At 35.3% G+C, this 19,877-nt stretch overlaps 1 protein-coding gene across 1 annotated transcript; it reads right to left on the bottom strand.

Annotated features, from left to right (window-relative positions):
- Positions 1-4,191: 4,191 nt before the first annotated feature.
- On the bottom strand, positions 4,192-8,421 carry LOC104609564 (serine/threonine receptor-like kinase NFP). Its single transcript, XM_010275910.3, has 2 exons — positions 7,025-8,421; positions 4,192-5,153 (listed from the first exon to the last, which is right to left on the bottom strand). Exons 1-2 carry the CDS (start codon positions 8,120-8,122, stop codon positions 4,416-4,418), a joined length of 1,836 nt encoding a protein of 611 aa, XP_010274212.1. The 5' UTR covers positions 8,123-8,421; the 3' UTR covers positions 4,192-4,415.
- Between the last annotated feature and the right edge of the window lie 11,456 nt (positions 8,422-19,877).

Raw genomic sequence — 19,877 nt, 5'->3', positions numbered from 1 at the left:
TTGTATTTTTCTATATTGTATAAGCTCTTCTCTGTTCATTTTTTTTTTTGTATTTTTCCATATTAATATAATATCCTCATGTCCTACATCCTTGATTATACCTACTCCAATACCAATCCAATCAAGTCTACTCAAGGTACTATCACACCAGTCCAAAGAAATTTTAGCCCTATTCTTGCAACCATAGAATTATTTTGTTCATTATATATCATATATGAGCAATAATCAAACTTGCCCAACTAACACAACCTTCCTTCCATGAAAGAATATTAAAATTCAGTGCGACAACAAATGCACTTTGATACTATTTGCTCACAATTTACATGGATAGCAACAACTTGTACATTGGAGAGACTAGCTCATCGAATAAACGGGGCAAGAACATTCTTTGAAAACTCTCTTTGCTTCAGCTCTTACAAATGAATCAGCTTTCATTGAAGCGTTGTCACCTTCATGACAACGAATCTGCAATTATTAAGCATGTTACAACATTTTTATCATCATGATAATGAATCAGCTCTTACAATTATAACTATTGCTTTGTTTTTTTTTTCTTCCTTTTTTGCTTATGTATCACACCTTAAACTACTTTTTTTTTTTATCCCTGCTTAATGATCCAATATGGTTATAGACTTGCAATTTTTCTATTACTTTCTTCATTTTCAATTTGTTCTTTCGAATTTATCATCATGTTTTGCCCTTGCATAGCAGGGGCCCCTCGCTAGTTTAAATCTATTGCAGATGGATCATGTTCAATTAGGGATGACAAGGTTCCCTATTTCCCTTATCCTAGTGGGAACTTGCTCCATTTAAGTGGGGATAGCGATGATTTTCCCTTATGGGAACAGGGATAGAGAAATTTTCATTTCCTATATATATATATATTAAAGACAAAATGGTTGGCATCATAAAAAAAAATCATGGGGAGTGGGGATCCCCATAGGGATGGGGAGTGGCTCCTATTGCCATTCCCAAGTCCAATCTAAGGTTTAAAAAGCAAAAGGCGTGAGCCTTAAAGCGGTTTGAATTATAAGACTCAAAGTTATACAATATATGTACGTATGTATGGTTATAAACACACAATTTATTTCATTTTATAACCAATTTACATATTTCCTTTTTTTCATATATACTCTTTTTAACATGAGCCTTGTGTTTTTTAAAAATTTAATTTATATTTTAATTTATGCTTATAACTCTATCTATCTAAATTATTTAATATATACATACATACTAAAATTAATCAATGTTTATAGTAATAAATCACCTAAATAAAATTATCCATTTATTTTATTTTCATATTTCATAGTTTATATGCAACAAATCAAAATTATTTTTAATTTGCTTATATATTTTTCAAATACATTTTTCTTTCATAGTTCATTTATATATTTATTTTTTATTAAATTGCATTCTTTTTAATGTAATACATTTTTATTTTATTTTACATCATAGCCTTTTTTACCTAATTAAAAAATAGCTTTACTTAATTTATATATTTTAGGTTATTTTTAATATAATCTAATTTATAAATGATGAAAGTTAAAGCTAGCAAAAGGGGGGGTTCTTTCGGACCAAAGACAAGCGAGTGAAAAAATTATTTGTACAACGATTATAATTAGATTTAGGGGAAAACCCCATTTTAAAATATGCATTTAGTAAGAGAAAAATAAATGAGATGTTTTCGCATTAAAAGAAGTATAGTGGGAATTTTTTTAGTATAATTGTTTTTATTTTATTTATAAACAATTAAATAATCAAATTTCTTAAATTCTAAAAAGTATTATAACTAATTTATAATAGAGGTGGTAGCCTCTTAGTAGAGGAGTAAAGCACCTAGACTAAGACATTTTGGCTCTATCTCGTCTTGAGACATGCACCTCAATGTTTGCCCTAGCACATTTTAAAATTATGGTTCAATTTGATACAAAATATTTTGGACCATTAAGTCTAGAGTGATCCAATTCAATGTCTTATTTGACCATCCAATAAGTTATCGGTTCTTAGAGATGGCAATTTCTACCCTACTCGGTAGGTATGTGCCCTTGTCCACTTTGATAGGGTGGGTTTTCTTTTTGTTTGAAAAATAGATTTTAGGGCGATGATGGATTTGGGATTCTACAATCTATATGGATCCAGGTGGGGTATGGTATTAGGCTAAATCCAACCCTCTCTACATGCTCCAACCCATAATACACGTCTTGGACAAATGGATATTTTGTAATATGTTTTGATTCCTATGTGAAGGATAGTTGGTAGTTTATGTATTTTTCTACATGTTTTCAATCAAATTGTAAGTAAAGAGTGGTTGGGCTAGTGAGTTGTCTCCTTGAAGGACGAAGGAAGACCGAGAGCATAGAAGCAAACAAGAGGTTTATGACAAAATGGATAGAGGAGACCGCTAAGCGGGGAGACTGATGATAGGGTTAACTGAGAGATGCATGAATGCCTTTCATCATGAGGGGGATCCCTATTTAAGGGGGAGGATCTTGAGATCTTGAATGGAAGGAGACAAAAGTATTTGTTTTCCACCAGGAAAGAGAATATTATATTCGTTGCTGGTCATTAAGAAGCATTGCTAGGGTTTCGTCACGTGTTCTTATGGGATATCTCGAAGATTAACTTTCCTTTCTCCTAGAGATTCTCATAACTCACATGTACCTTCCACATCTCTCTTAATTGGTGTGGCATTAGCGATGTTATCGTTTGACGAGTAGCCTCTTAGTAAACCTATGTGGCCCCTAGTCACACGTGTGACTAAAAGTTTCACGTGCAACCAATATTCAGTCCTAGTTTTAGTGAATCGTGGCTTTGTAACGGCCCGGGGTTTATCGTGGGACCGGGTACGCATGGACCCCTTTGCAGGTTCAATTTGTATTTGCTTTGCGCTTGCATTGGGAATGGGTGCATCGCAAACCTGCGATGTGCTGTAGGTTAATTGTTGGGAAAGATCGGTTATGGGCTGATCGCAAGTGTTCATGTGGTACAAATTCAATATCTATTATGCTCTAAAGGGTTGAGTGAGTACTATGTACTTACACAAATAATCGGAAAAATTGATGTTTATTCATGTTTTTTTTTATTTGTTTATTGCTTATATTGTTTAGATGTGGATTCTAGACCTGACCCGTCCCACCTTCAAATGGTGGGAGAGGGTAGGGTCGGGGGTTTGGAATCTAAGTCCAACCGGTTGTGGTTTTTGGGGAGGATCTAGAAGTTACAAAACCCTCCCTCAACTTGCCTCACTACTATCCCTATTGGCACCAAAATTTAGACTCTAAATCCATCGTAGTTTTGGGTCTATCATGTACTACAGGTATCGGATATCCTCCACTTAGGGGCGTTTGTTTTCCGGTAAATGGGGGTGTGTAAGTTGGTGGGTCTCGTGGAAAAGAAAGAAATCTGCATTCATGTTTTGGTATTAGTGGGTCCAACAGAAGAATGATTCTCGAACAATTCATTTACCTAGATAAGAAACACCCTCCAGAGACTTGGGTTGGCACAAAAAATTGCTAAAGCGTGATGGGACAACATTGTCCCTTCAATAATGATCATTTTATGGATACAATGGTCATTATATAACTTTACCTGGGATATAAAGAACACTAAAGTGTAATTATCCAAGTAAATATTTCTCGGGAAACACTTCTCTGAATAAATGCATTTACCCAGGTAAATGACTTGCTGAAAAACAAATGAGGCCTTATAAACTCTCTGCTCCAAACTAGAGACTAGAGGAGCTGTTGCCCAGCATTGACAGATCTCATCAGATTTCAGAGAAACAAACAGAGATTCTAGAGATTATCGTTGGAGTGTTCTATCTTTTGGCTGGACAAAGGCCAGTTATATCCATCACTTCATTTTACACCTTGTCAGTGACAGACTTCAATAAGAAAGGCAACAACCATTTCAGCAGGCCGTTCCAAGGATGGCTAGCCAGCATTGCAGCATTACTGATTTAATGATCTTGTTTCTGTGCATGGTGTTTCACGTATCCACTTGGCTTCCGAGTTCCTGTTTACTTCTGTGTATGCCAACTTCTAAACTACTGTACACCCTCCCAGCTGACATGCTGTTGAGTGCCAAGAATCATCTAATTACCCAAAAAATGGATCATGGTGCACTTTTACTGAATTTTAAGTTGTGTGGTATGTTAAAAATTTTTGCAGAAACAAATGCAATTCAAATGTATTAAGAACCACAAAACCCAAAAATAGAAAATAATAAGTACCATAAATGCTGATATCAGACTATCTACATCCATCATAATCATCATCATCATCTGGGTCAGCTACATGAATCTTGTTTTCTTGTTTTTATACCAAAATTTACAACAGACAAAAAAAAAAAAAGAAAAAGCTATCTGCTTTCTCTTATTAATCAAGGAAGGAGAAAAGCCATAGATCTCTCAAGTATCATCTGGCTGTTAAAGTAGCAAAAGATAAGCTATCTACTGAGAAGTCCAAGGACAAAGCATCACTCTTACATAGCATGTAAACAATATCAACCATATTTGGGCGCTTAGAAGGGTTTGTCTGTAAGCATGCTTGGGCAACAGCCATTACGTTCATCACACTCTCCTTCGAGCCTGATTCCTCAACAAGACAGCTATCCATCCACGCCTTCAATTTCCGCTCCTTCTCATCTTCATTTCCTTCCATAACTGCATTGAGTTCCATCCAGAGAAGCTTCCCTTCCTCATTAATTGCTTCCTTACCAGAAATTAGCTCAAGTAGAACCACTCCAAAGGCAAAAACATCTATTTTTGTTGTTACAATCCCATCGGCAAGATACTCAGGTGAAATGTAACCTTGAGTGCCCACAATGTGCGTGGTTATCGCATTGTAGCCAGATTTTGCTAGTCCAAAGTTGGCAATCTTAGCTCTCATGTTTCCATCTAATAGAATATTACTAGTCTTAATATCTTTATGCACAACCTTTGGCCTTGTGTGCTCATGGATGTACTGGAGACCATTTGCAACATCAATGACAATTCTTAGCCTCGTCTTCCAGTCCAGCTCTCTCTTATTGTTTTCTCCATGAAGCCATGAATGAAGAGATCCATTCTCCACATATTCATAGACAAAATAGCAGTTCCCATATTCAGGGTCCATGCAGAAGCCCTCCAGCTTCACCAGATTGCCATGGTTGACCTTTAAATAAGAAGCCAAAATTAATAAAATCTCATCAAGTAAACAATTTTAATAAAGATGCACAAATCAATAAAAAAAATTGAAATTACCTACAATTTTCTAAATAAAGAGGAAAGCTTATAGGCCTAGAACTATCTTCCATTCCATGATGAAACCAGAAACCTATGCACACCAATAGTCCACCAAGGCATCAAACATCAAAGCTGGATAGTTCAATGAGATAGGATGGGTCCTCTCGCAGATGATGCTTTGGTCAGAGCCTCAACATTTTGGTCTATAGACTATAGACAAAAGCCAGGCTTCTTAGGTCTGGATAATATTAATTGTTGGGAAGAGAAACTTATACATGAGATCATTAAGTTAAGTGAATAATGAGGGCTCCACCATGTGCTTTTATACCATCTCCTCTATAGCATGATCATAGCACGATCAGATTATAATTCTACAATTACAGCAGATTTAAGATTGGATCTAACTGGCAAAAAAATTCACCAGTTTATATTTGACATGGAGTTTTTTAGAGGATTTTTTCATTAACTAATCTAAAGAATACTAATTGTTCAAAAACAATAAAAGAAATAAGAAGACACCTAAACGTTTTGGTGCATAAAACTTGTGAACTTCCAGGCTTGGTTGGTAATCTTTCTTATACAACTACTTGCTAATTTTAAGTTAATAGAAATCATTCATAGGCCCAAGGTCTTGATTAGGTTTAGTTTCGTAAGTCAGGCCAAACTTCCCATACACAACCTAGGCCAACACACATCACATCTCTTTAGATACCAAGCCTCATTCTCACTCTTGCATCCCTTTATACACTTATCTAACCTCAATGAGATTTTTGTTAAGGCCTTAAAGCAGAAACTTGGAAAGAGATGAAGTAAAGAGACCTATGTACTAGAAGGAAAAAGTAAATACAGAAAATGATACCCTTCAATAACTGATAAAAAAAATACCATTCAATAATTCATAAAGGAAATGACACCCTTACACCCTTCAATATCTTTTTTATTTTTTTATGCACATTTTCTATTTGAGAAGCACCATACTACAGCAATGGTTAAGGAACCCTGTTTAATTTCTTCAAAATAAAAAATTTAATATTAGCACTTCTGTTTGGTAGTAAGCCATGAGCCCCTTTGATTCCTTTGGGTCTTTTTTTATCAAGTTTTAATTTTCAACATAAGCACTTAATGAGATAGACCTCAACTACTTTTGTTGTTAATCACACTAGTCTAACCAGTGACCACAGACCGCTATACCTAACCATTAATTAATTAATTAATGTAGTAACAGAGGAATGAATTTCAAAGTTGCAACTTGCAACCTTTAACATTTTATATTTCTGGGTTGCCTAAAAGAAAGTGATTTTTGTCATTGCAAAAGAAACAGTAAAACAAGAAAGGAAAAGCATGAAAGGGTGAACCCATGAGCAAACAATTAGAACAAGTGCCGCAGATGCAGGGACCTTCATCATCCACTGCAAGGGGTCCCTTTCCCAGACATCTCATCTCCCTTTGGAAAGAAATCATTGTGATAAACCAACTTATTTCATTCTTTTGGGAAGCCAGTAAAAATCTATCAAATTGGCCAAAAAATAGAAGTCTACACGATTGGAAGGTTGTTCATGTCTAATTGCATTCATCTTTAGTTTAAGGAAAATCTCATGAGTGGAGTGTCCTGAATGATGCAGCCATTTGATATCTCTACTACTCAAACTATGAATTCTACCAAAAACTTGGCTAACATCTTTCATTGTTGTTCTAAAGTAAAGAGTTCAAGTGCCGAATCTTAACCAATTTTCTGTTACTAAAACTACAATTTTTTTTTGTCTGAGGGTGGGGGTGTTGGAGTTTGCAGGAATCTCTTACCTTTTGTAGGATCTTCAATTCGTCCCAGGCATTCCACTTCATCTTCTTGATGACATAGACTTCTCCATCTATGCTTCCTTTGTACACAGAGCCTTGAATCAAGCAACTTGGGTTGAACCCATCAGTCGCTTTCCTCACTTCTTCAACCCCATAGACTATGTACTTGTCCAAGCAATCAGAAACATCAGCCATGAAATCCCCCTCTAACATCCCCCCTTTCTTAAACTTGGACTTCTCCTTGTCTTCTGCTATTTCATAGCCCCGCTTCAACAGAACCTCTCGGTAAACCCAGAAGCCCATAACCAGGAGTAGTAGAATCAACAGAAAACCTGCAACTCCCAACCCAATTGCCAACCCAGTAATAAGCCCCTTCCTATCTCTGGTCGTAGAAGGTGAAATACTAGCAGAAGGAGCAATAGAAGGCTGTGATAGCTCAGGAAGTCGAGACACCGGTAGGAAGATTGTAAGGTTAGGATAAATGGTCCCTCCATTTATGTCTCTTAAAGACTGTTCTTTTAGTCCGAACTTCTGAGCTATTGAAGCAAAGGTATCAGAAGGTTGGATAACATAAGTGATGAGATAATTGATCTTGTTCTGCAGTTGGGTACTGTTGGGACATCCGCAGAAGATCGGGAAATTAACTTGAACCCCAATTTGGAGATCTTCAGGAATGAGGGTAGGATTAACAACTATGACGGATTGATAAGTGGTAAGATTCTGGAAGAGATTGGTGGAAACTAGGTAGTAGGTATCATCTTTCTCGATGGTGTAGGTGATGTTGGCATAGGAAAGATTGTACTTGGAGTCGCAAGAGCAAGTTATGGGAACGAAGAGGCTCTGGTCAGGGACGAGAGGAGAAGCTGGGGAGGAGATATTGCTGGCTTCTGCAACCATGAGTCTGCTGACGCCGAAGAGGTCACCGACGGTGGCGAGGTCGAGGAAGTCGGGAGACCTGGCTCGGTAGAAGACGTAGGTGTGGCAAGGGTAGATGGAATGGTTGGCCGAGCAGGTGTAGCCAGTGATGTTAGCTTGGCCTTGTGAATGGTGCACAAGGCCCAAGAAGAGGAGGAACTGGATGACAGAAAGAATTCCTCTCATATTTCTCTGCTCTACCTTGACTGTGCGGGTAGATAGATATTTGCAGTTTGCTCATTTATAAAATTGTGATTCTCTCTCTCTCATTCACACACAAATCACATGCTGTTACAGTGTGATCTCCACCCAAAAAAACAAGTGAAAAATAATGTTTTACAGTGTCTACTTTTAAAACTGTGGGCTACTGTCTATTAGTGGAGGACCTGCTGAAGATGGCAACCGACACTACCAGATTTATATAGAGAGTAGAGACGAAGGGGAAATCTCAGGAACCCGGTCAATAATTGGTCTGGATTTGGATCAATTCAGGCCTTGCTTTCGGTTCTTGGTTCTATGGGGCATCATTTTCTCTGTATTAGGTGCTTGATGGTAAAGTCTCTAACTGCTTATGGTGAAGTCTTGGGATCGAATCCCACCATCAGAAGGGAGTCGGGAGTCGGAATCTGCTGCTGGTAAGGCTGTGTAAATGGGTTACAGTCAATCATCATGGCACCCATATCCGAATTGTTTAATCAAATTTGGACTATTTCCCCTTCCCCTCCTTTTTGTTATGGTATTGATTTAATTTCTACTGATGCCGAAATGCCCTCTAAGCAAGCAGTTAGTACCTTGAAGGCTGGAGATATATGTAACGGTCAAAAATCTTTGAAGGTCAACTCCTCCATTGCCGTTCAAACTCAACTCATGCAGTCATTGTTACGTCACAACTCACAACCTTCATCAGAGGAAGGCGGGTCTACATCCGCAGTCAGCAGAGGTAAACCCGCCAAAGCAGGCAAGCCTCTTCCTTCTTTACTTATTGGATCCTCCTCTTATTTATCAAAGAACTCTAATTCCGTTCTTTGAGGGAGCAGGGAGCTCTTCTTTGACTAGATTGAAAAGATCTTCTGATGAACAAGACCAAGACATTGCTCTGCGTTCCGACTCTGTCAACTTGCTGAATCCAAAGAAGAGGGCTCCACTTATGGGAAGCTCTGCAAAACTGATTCTGATCCTGAGGCTTATTGTCAGGGAGGGGGGAGTCCCCTGGCAATTCGGCATCTTAACAGACTCCTCCAGGAAGAAAATCCACATATTGACTTCATCATGGAGACGAAGTGTAACAATAGGAAATCCGCTCGAATTTTGCATCCTCTCAGACAATTCCATTCTCATATTATTCCTTCTGAGTGGCGGATTATGGCTCCTGTGGACTTCGGATTATTCCTTCAATTCTCTACTTCTGCGTGGGTGTGGCATTTTCCAGCAATTGGTTCTGACCATTCTCCAGTTATTCTCCACACTACACATTCTCGTCAAAGAAGAAACTTTCCTCTAAGATTTGAAGCTTTCTGGTCACAGGTTGATGGTTTCCACTCTCGAGTATTTAATACTTGGAATTCTTCTTCCGACAGTTTTACTTCAAAATGTGCATTCACTAAATCTCAATTAAAACACATGTTCTCCTCTAATCATGGCCAATTATAAAATAGAAGAGAGGCCCTCCAATCTAGAATTAAGTCTCTTCAATCTTCAATCAGAACAGAGGCCAAATTACAGGAAGAAAGAGATGTACAGAGGGAATTTGATCAAATTTTGACCCTTGAAGATCTTTACTGGCATCAGAGAACAAGCTGGTGATACTGTGATAGAAACAAACAGTAAATTTTATCCGTAATTATTTTATTAACTTATTTTCTTCTACGGAACCTAGCTTCAATTCAAATGAAGATATTTCTGCTCAGTTTGCTCCACATGATGTCACTCCAGAAGAGAATAATTTGCTTTGCTCAATAGTCAATACCTTCTCATGAGGAGGACAAGTCTGCGTTATTTTCTGTTGGGCACACCATATCTCCGGGATCGGATGGCATTTCTGCTTTGTTTTGCCAACAATGTTGGGATGTGATCGGTTCTCAGATGGGTTCTTTTTTATCCAACATATTTGTGAATACCCAGAAGTGATCAAATCTATTAATGGCACTAACATTGTTTTGATCCCTAAGCGAGTAAGCGTGAGGGGGAGCTGATCAGAGTGTTTCAGATTTTAGGCCTATTGCTATTGGGCTTACAAATGTTACTTATCAAAGACATATATATATAAGAGCGAATGCCCCTTCATTCATTCTGGAATTTTTATTGAACGTTATGGGCATAAAGAGACTATATATGTCCTTAATTCTCATTAAACTGCCCACTTATAACTGTCCATGAATTATAAATAGTTTTGTTTTAGAGATACTGTCATGTGAAAATGCATATATATGTTTACTAGTCTATCTTAAAAGTTGGTCTTCTATATGTCTTGGGGGCTAGGTTTTAAAGATTTTCATAAATTGAATGTGGCTTTGTTGGAGGTTTCTTACTGATTCAAATCAGTTATGGGTACGGGTTTTAAATCCAAAGTATTCGAAAATGAATGAAAGTTTTTGGACTGCGCCTAATCGGCATAATGTGTCTCATACTTAGACTAGTATGCTTAAGTGTCGAGATACTGTGAGACGAGGTTGTAGATGGGTGATAGGCAATGGTTGGTCAATTGACTGTCTTCATGACGCTTGGCTCCCATTAGGCATGGTTTTTAAAACCGAATCGGTCAAGGGTCCGGTTATCGGGTCGAATGGTCCGACTGTTTGAACAGAATGCTTGGCCCGTTCTGACAAAAAAATAAAAAACAGTCAAAACTGTTCGAATGGTTAATCACCCGGTTCAGCGGTTTGCTGACCAAAATCAACGATTTTAGAGGAAAATCCAGTTTTTGGGAAAAACGAAACTGGTCACCTGACAGATTCCCGATTTTTCCGGTCGACCGTCCGGTCCGGTCTGGTTTTGAAAACCATGCATTAGGAGGCTCTCCTCAGTTACTTGATTCGGTCCCTAATTTCATCAACCCAGATTCTCATAATTGGAGGATGCTACTATGTCTCTGATTTGCTCCATCCCACTACCGACATTTAATCATGATATTGGAGGATGCTCTTGTATGGCAGAACTCTTCTTCTGGCATTCTTTCAGCTGCACTGGCCTATAGATGTTTATCTGAACTGGAGGCAAATTCATCTTCATCTCAGTATGTGTTGGGAGATACCTCCTGGAATTTGTTTTGGAAAATCAAGCACTTGATCCCTAAGACTAAGATACATCTATTTCTTTGATGATGCATTGTTGGTGCTCTGCCTACGGCAAAGTATATCTCCCAATATATCAGTCCCTTATGCAAACTTTGTAATCAAGAAGAGGAGACTTCTACTCGCTTAACTTTTCAATGTTTGATCGTTAGAAGAGTATGGCTTGCTTCAAACCTTTCTATTCGACTTGACCATTCTCTAGACTTGATGTTTGTGATTGGTTATAACACTGGTTCAAGCTCAACAATCCTTCTTCATTGTCTCTGATTGCACAAGGAGCTATTTACATGTGGAATATCTGCAAGGCCAAATGCGAACTAATGATGGAGAATCAGAATCAATCTTTTCAGCCATTATCTGTGATTTTTGCTTCTCAGGCACAGATCCAATCTATTTCTTCAATGTTGAATATTGGACTTTCTTCTCCTCATAATCAACCTACAAGACCTTGTTGTAGTCTTGTAGATGGGAGAAACCTCCTCTGCACTTCCACAAGCTTAATTTTGATGGTACTTGTAATACTTCTTTTGGCCATGCAGGCCTGATTCTTAGAGATTTCTCTGGTAATTTCTGTTTTTGCTAGATCAATTAAGGTTCAACTCGGAGATCCTTTGTTAGTTGAAGCTTAATCGGCTTTTGCTGCTCTCTCTTTTGCTAAGGAGGTGGGCGTGTCTGCTCTTATTATTGAGGGTGATTCTCTTTTGATGATCGAGAGTTTGTTGAATTCTGATTATCCCCCTCCTTAGAAGGATCAGACATATCATTGAAGTTAGCTAAGTATGCTCTAGGTATCCTAAATTGTTTTACCCTTATTACACAAAATTAAAGTAGAAAGAGCCTTACGACATTTCTAATTGAGCTAAGTCAATTCACTCCTACATGGTCAAGTTAGGGTTAGGATTATTAGGGTGTAGGTCAATTTAGAATTTGATTATTTAACATTTTAACCCAAATCAGGTTTAGGGTCAAGTTTGGTTGACCTAGCCTATTGGGTCATAATACCCCTACACATATACAGGGATTCTTTCGATGTTTGTTTTAACCCAAATTGGATTTAGGTTTGACTAACCCTTGTCCATTGGGTCATAATACCTCTACACATATAAAGGGTATTATTGTAATTTGGTTTGAATTCTAACCCATAACCTTAAAGTATATGATTTATTTCACTATTTGTTTTTTATTTTTTTCTTTAACTTTGGAGGATGATACCATGGAACACATAAACCAATTTTCAACTTAAATTAATGGCTCTTGAGTTTTCAAAAATTATCACAAAAAAAATACAATTGAAATATTATGGGACGGGTTGGGTTGGTATTGAGTCAAACCCTATAGACTGGGGCAGGTTTTGAAATTGCATAGTATTGAGTCGGGTTAGGTTGGGTTTAAGTGTAAGCATGGGAGGTTCAGGTTAGGGTTGATTTATGTGTTATTGGGTTGACATCATTATTCTCCTATGCTCTATTTTTACCATGTATGGACTTTTTTGAGAGAAAATTAAATAGAAAGAACCCTATGACATTCTTAATTAGGTGTGATCATGGGACAGGTTAGGCTATAGGCCTACTATAAAACCTTAATTAATGTAATTATTTTAAAAAGAATTTAAATTAATAAAAAATAATTTTAAAATTAATAAATTTCTAATTAGCAACATTAATTTTATAAGATTATTATGCTTTATTAATTTCATTTATAATATTATTAATTTAATTGGACTTTCAATTAAGAAAAATTAGGGTAAATTTCTTAAACTATCCCTACTACTTAGTTAATTGACTAATTATGTCCTTACTATGTAATTATTGTCTTGCACCAACTTTACTGTTCTGGCAATTAACATTGTCCTTAGTATTAACTGAAAAAATAAAATATCAAATTTGTCCTTTATTATTCTTCAAATTTTCAAAAGAAAAACAAGGAACAGATTGTTGCCCCATTCCATTTCCATTTTCCTTCTCCCTCTCCCAAGGTTTTAAAGCCCATCTCTATTGCTGTTGCGACTGCGTTCAATATCCGAAGAACTTCCACCCTGCAATAAATGTTTCACATCAGAAAGCCGAAGATATTTCTCATAATGTATTCCGCCTCATTTTTTTCCTTTGTGTAGTCTCTTTGTAGTCTCAAGTGAACACTTCCGGATAACGGATTTGGTCCAGACAGAACCGTCCTCATGGGAAATGTTTCTAATACTGGTTATGAGAACGGTCCCTAAGCCATATCCGAGTGCTAGTAGAAGACCTAAGCTCCCATGTTATACCTACTTTGTTCAGGCAGAAGTCATTTCTCCTATATTATTTCTTTTGTTTGTCATCGTGAGAGAGGGAAAGAACGAAGGGGAAGAAGAGAGAGAAAGAGAGAACATCATCTGGCGAGTGGCAAGAAAATCAAACGAATGTTGTTCTCTCCTTATCCTATTGCTCCTTTCGTCTCTCATCTTCTTCCTCTGCACTTTTTATTTCTCAACATACTTACTCTCTGAAATTAATAGTCCGATTCCCATCCACAAAGAGTGAAAACAAAAACAAATAATAAGAGAGAAAATGGCAATTCCTCAATTCGTACCTTCCCATCTTCAACTCTCACTTACAGACCTTCTTTTAAGCCCTAATTCTTCCTTAAACCCTACATACAGACGCCTTGCCAAACGATCGTAATTCCGCCTCCTCTTTCTCCGAAAAACACTATACCGGCTCACCCAAATCTAACTAAGGGAAGGAGCGAGAGAGAGAGATGAACATACCTAAGCAGTCTTTGTTTTTGAGGTAAATTTGAGAGAAATTAGAAAAGAGTGGATCTTTGGTTAGTCTGTTTCGTTGTTTTTTTTTGAATTTTCTTCTATTTTTTTGTCGAAGCTTTTTCAAACGTTGAGTTCGTCAACGAAGAAACAGGTACGTAGAGAAAATTTGCTCTGTGGTATGATATACGGTAGAACTACTATGATAAGAAGGGAAAGACTCGTCGTCAATAAAAGACCATAACGGCCCACCAACATCATCTCTCTTTGTCCTGTGTGTCTCCTCCTCCCTCTTCTCAAATGTTAGATCTAAAAACCTGGTAACAGTCCCGCTCCCGAGTGGTGATCCTTACTTTGACTTACAAGAGAGGAATGAAGGGTAATGTTGAATTTTAAAAAAATTATATGTCACATGCCATCATGTGTGTACGGATTATGACAGAACATTAACCGAAGCTAATGGTATGGGTAGAATTAGTCAATTGTGAAAGACAGTAAGAATGGTATAAAACAATATTCAAATAATAAAGATATAATTAGTCAATTAACTAAATAGTAGAGGTAATTTAAGAAATTTGCCTTAAAATTATTATTATTATTATTAACTTTAAATTAATTTTTACAATTTTTATAATTTAGAAATATGACTTAAATGAATTAAAATTATAACTTTTATAGTTTTATTAGTAATAACAATTAATAATTATGCTATCATTTAAGTAGGATTGTTTAACTACATAAATAAACCTAATTAAATAGGTAACTTAAAGCACATGCTTGTTAAATAATTTACTTACAATTGTTGTATAACATATGGAGCCATATTGGCATCAAACTAATGGACCCATACCTTTTTTTTTTTTTTGAAAGAACTAATGGACCAGGACTTGTAAAATGCTGTTATATTGACAGAATTTGTGAAAAGACTATTTTATCCTTAATTTTCAGAAGAACCATTGAATTTGTGTCTATTGCTTTTCTGAGCGGCTTTGCCATCAAATTAGATCCCACCAACTTCTAGTTCCTCACCATTACTCTTGGTTGAAGAAACCAAAGCTTTCAATCGGAGCCTGAGCTCAAATGGTAACACCAGTCTACGTGGCAAATTGAATAAGCTAGCTAATTAAGATGTATAAGTTCAGGGTGCCGAGAATCCAACTTCCTTCCACTTCATTGTTCAAAATTTCAAATCATAAAAATAGTTTTCTAAACCCACAATGCAGCCATGATTGACATGTGAAAGAGAGTATTGCTGTATCAAGATTCATCAATTATCAGCTTCAACAGAAAATGCCAACTCTTAGTGGATTGGACATTGGTGACCGGAATCTCTGATTCTCTGTACAAAAGGGTAAAATTGGGTTTTTGGAAAAAAAATCATTTGTGCATAATGTTCAAGTAATATTGAGAGATTGTTAACAGAGAGGAGGTCTTTGTCGGAGATGTCATCTTACGAGTGAGGTCTTAGTCCTATTTGAAAAGATAGGGGAAGTTATAGTATTTACCACAAATGTTAGGGAGGTTTAAGTCTTTTACCCTTGAAAAAAATAGAGTGAATCAGGATTAAATTCAAATCTAATTCAAGCCCTCCGATGCCAAATAGGGCTAACCCTATCCAAATCTGAATTCGGATTTCATCCCCACAACCTTTGTAGCTGGGAAGTGAGAATATCTCCCATGAATAAAAAACATACAAATATGAAGATGTTCCAATGCAGGGCTGAAAGGGCTGTAAAGTCGGTGTGAGGATGAATTCCAAATCCGACCCAATTATATTTCCTAATTCCAGTCTTTTTATTTACATTGGATTAATCTTTTAGATAATTAAATATAAAAAATGAGAATTGTGCACGAAAATCTAGTGAGACCTAAGGCTACAAGACAAAAAAAAGATGCCATAAAATTTTAAAAAAAAAAAAAAAAAGAAGGGATGCCATAAAATAGAAGTGAGGGGTGTAACTAGTCCTTGAGGACAATAGGTAGGGACTAGGGGTGATCAAGGGCCAGCAAGGGTTTCGGGCCTATAACTTTAAATATATTTTGTTAGGGAAAATCTACGATGTCGAAAAGACATCATACGAGAAAGGTTCCGACCAATCACAACCCTATGTGAACATGATTGGTTCCTACTTTTAATATCGGTTGATTGGTTGTAAGCTTTCCCAGTATCATCATCCTTCTTTACAATTAAATCACAAAGGTCCATTGTGTTGAAATGTCTCTTCGGATTTGACTATCATATGGAAAAGATATGATATCCGAAAAACAACTGACCAATAAATTGGAATCATAAACGTGGTGGCAAATAAGGTGTCATTTATCAAAATTCATGGGTGGGTTTTGATTGATCAAAACTCTTTCCATATCATATCTTTTTCACACCATAGATTTTCCCTTGTCTTCAATTAATAACATTTGTCTAGTGGAGATTAAATTAATTTATCTGTCCCCAAAACAATTTACAATTAGGCTCAGTTTGAAAAGAATACAAATTAAAATATGTATAATGCAAAACCCTATATATTGTATTGTAAACCTTGTATTTATACTCTTCCCAAACTAAGCTTTAAAAAAAAGGAAGAATTCAAGGAGTTTCTAAGGACTAATCAATACTAAGAAGGTGGAGAATAGAGGCTATAAATTAAACCATGGTTTTTAAAACCAATTCGGAGACCAAACCGATCGGGGCTCTGGTTATTAGGTTGAACAGTTCGATTGTTCGAACCGAACGCTCAACCCTTTCTGACAAAAAATAAAAAATGATCAAAACCGTTCGAACGATTCTATGTTTCTCTATGCATTTCAAGTGAACGATATCCATGACAGTATAATCCTAGATTTTTCTTTTTTTTTTTCTGAAAGATGTCAACTTTAAAGTTGATAACGGTTGGCTAATGAATTAAAAAACTATGCTATTTTAATATAGAGTTGTGTCATGTGATATAGTGGTAAGTTTTTTGTTATGTGAGAGATTTGGGGAGTGTTCCATAGTCCGTCTCTTTCGTATAAAATTAGGGACCACACTTTTTTACTTCTTGCTTTACCCCTCTCATAGACAAATGAGACAAAGTAAAAGTCTAAAACAAAAGTAAACCGGTAATAATTGGAAAAAAAAAGAAACTAGACCAGACCTTGCACTCAGCACATTTGCACTCTTATGCTCTCCATTTATGCAAATATGGAGTTTGAGTAGAAGTGCCAAATGGTATCCAAAAATCCGAATTTGAATTTGAGATTCAACATAACCGAATTGAATTCAAATATAACTTGATTCAATACGATCAAATATCTAAAAGAATTATTGATGCAATCCTAATGAAATGTGTTAACACACTAGTGCTTTAAACCAAATACTAGTTGATGCGATGTTTTGTTTTTTCGTTCAAACAACAGTGTCCACATTTTATTGAGGGTTCTCTGGGATGCTCTAATCGCAGGAAATATGGGGGCAGACCATATTATTGATATGAACAAATTAATTTTTAAAAAAATCCGGAATTTATGACTAATTAGTTACAGAAAATATAAAAAAATCAATAAACTAGATTTTTTTTTTCAAATTAACTTTCAATAAATTAAATTACCACAAACATGAAAAATTGTTTATCGAAATCACTAAATTAAAATTTCCCAATAAATACCAAAAACCAATGTAAAATACAAATAATTATGGAAATTATTAATAATTACTAATGTAAATAATCAATATTAAAATTCTCCAATAATTTTCCAATTTTACCAAAAGACAATGTAAATTATCATCAATAGGTAATTATGGAAATTCATAAAATTTTCCAATTTAATTATTTTCAAAAAACAAAATTAAGTTTTCCAAATAGTTACAGAGATTATAAATATAGTTAAAATTCCACAATAGTTTTCCAATTTCATATTTAACAATTACCAAAAACCAATGTAAATGAAAATATCAACAAATCATTTTTTATTAGAAAATTTAATTTTCAAAATCAGTAATTTTCTGAAAATTACTGGTAATAATTATCAATTGAAGAAACTAATAATAATACTTAATTGATTTCATATAATGATAATTTCACATTAATACTGAGAAATTTCTGTAAATAACATTAATTATTGATTTTTAAGTAATTATTGACATGAACAAATTAATCTTCACAATTTTCTGAATTTATGAATAATTAATTACTTAAAATATCAAAAAATCAGTAAATTGGTTTTTTAAAATAAAATTTCACTAAATTAAATTACAAAAAACATGAAAATTAGTTTATGGAAATCACTAAAATAAAATTTCCTAATAACTACCGAAAACTGATGTAAATTACCAATATTTATGGAAATTATTAATAATTATCAACATTAAAAGTCTCCAATAATTTTCTAATTTAATAACTACAAAAACCCAATGTAAATTACAAATTATAAATTGTGGAAATTATTATAATTTTCCAATATAATTATTTTCAAAAATATTAATTTTTTGAATAGTTATGGAAGCTATAAACATAATTTAAATTACCCAATAGCTTTCCAATTTAATAATTACCAAAAACCAATTTAAATTACCAAGAATAAATTATGGAAATTATTAAAAAATTTACTATAAATTGGTAAACTAATAATTACTTGTATTTACTAATTACCAATATATTACTTAACAATAACTTTTTTAATAATTCTTAGTATATTAACAGTATTGAATTACATTAATAATTATTGGTAAATTAACATAATTAAACAGTAACTAAATTTAATTCGTTAAAAGTAATTACGTAAAATTTCCAGTTATTTAATAACTTCTTTTGGCAATTTATGAAAACTGGCAAAATAAGGTTGAAATCGGATTGGTAATCAATTCCATGGGCTTGGGTTGTATTTGGGTTGGATCTGACCTGAGAACCGTTTATTTTTAACCCGTTAACAGAACACTGTAGCTGTTAACCCCACTTCTACTAGAGCAAAATGCTGGCGTTCCATATGGTTATCGCTTTATACACAGCGGTGAGTGTTTTAATGGTGGGAGAGGACGGAACTAACCTGCTGAAATTGGGGACTTTTATTGAAATAGTTTGAAAAATTGGTGATCAGTATTCAGTGAAGAGTTGCTGCATTGCAGATAGAAAACCGAACTGTCTACTCGGAGTTCAGCCACTTTGGCTGTTTTGGGAGTCTCTGCACATCATACTTTAGCTTAGGTTCTCATCTGTCTTTTCAACTTAAAAAATATGGTAAAATACAAAAACCTCGCTGATGTTTTTGGCAATCATAAAACCCTCTCTCGAGTTTCACTTTAACAAAAACCTCCCCTAAACTTATGAAAAACTTAATATAAACCTCCCCTCCGTCAATATCCCAGATAGAAAATGTGTGTTTGATGCATTAATTTTCTTAAATGCCCATTTTACCCTTTTTGTATAGGATGTCACATAAAATGAAATAAACTTTAAATTGAGTATTCCATTTATCGCCTTTTTTCTCCCTAAAACACCACCCATTTCAAAGTCATGGACTTCGATGCTTCTTTTGGTGTAAAATAGGTAAAATCATGGCATTCGATACTTCTTTTATAAATGGTCTCTAATCGCTGGCTGAGTGGGGTAGGTCAAACTAACAACCAAGTGAAAAACCTTTAGAACACGCATTTGAGCAAGAAGCTTGGGATAAGAAAGTAAAACGGCAAACTTGGTGTCTCTTAATTGCTAACAGGCTTAAAAAGATGCAATGAAATAGAGGAAGTTCTCATGCTCTCCACGAATTCAAATTCTGATCTTCAACTACTAGTGACAGCAGCAGTGCTAAGCCCGTCCAACCCAAAGTGAACTAAGCTTTCAAAACACTGTTGAAGCGTTGAACAAACAAGATCCAATTGTTAGTGAATGTTTTGAGAGTTCTTTTTGGCCTTTCACATATGATTTAAATTCAAATTCCC

The sequence above is a fragment of the Nelumbo nucifera genome, chromosome 3, assembly GCF_055504915.1.
Source record: "Nelumbo nucifera cultivar China Antique chromosome 3, China Antique-T2T, whole genome shotgun sequence".
NCBI classification, from domain to species: Eukaryota; Viridiplantae; Streptophyta; class Magnoliopsida; order Proteales; family Nelumbonaceae; genus Nelumbo; species Nelumbo nucifera.
The sequence above is the reverse complement of the archived record's forward strand: the minus strand, read 5'-3'. Positions and strand labels throughout refer to the sequence as shown.

Excerpts from the sequence above, each read along its gene's own strand:
- LOC104609564 (XM_010275910.3), bottom strand. The coding sequence starts at position 8,122 with ATGAGAGGAATTCTTTCTGTCATCCAGTTCCTCCTCTTCTTGGGCCTT. Across the intron at positions 5,154-7,024 it reads AATTGAAGATCCTACAAAAG|GTCAACCATGGCAATCTGGT; the intron begins GTAAGAGATTCC and ends TCTTATTTAAAG.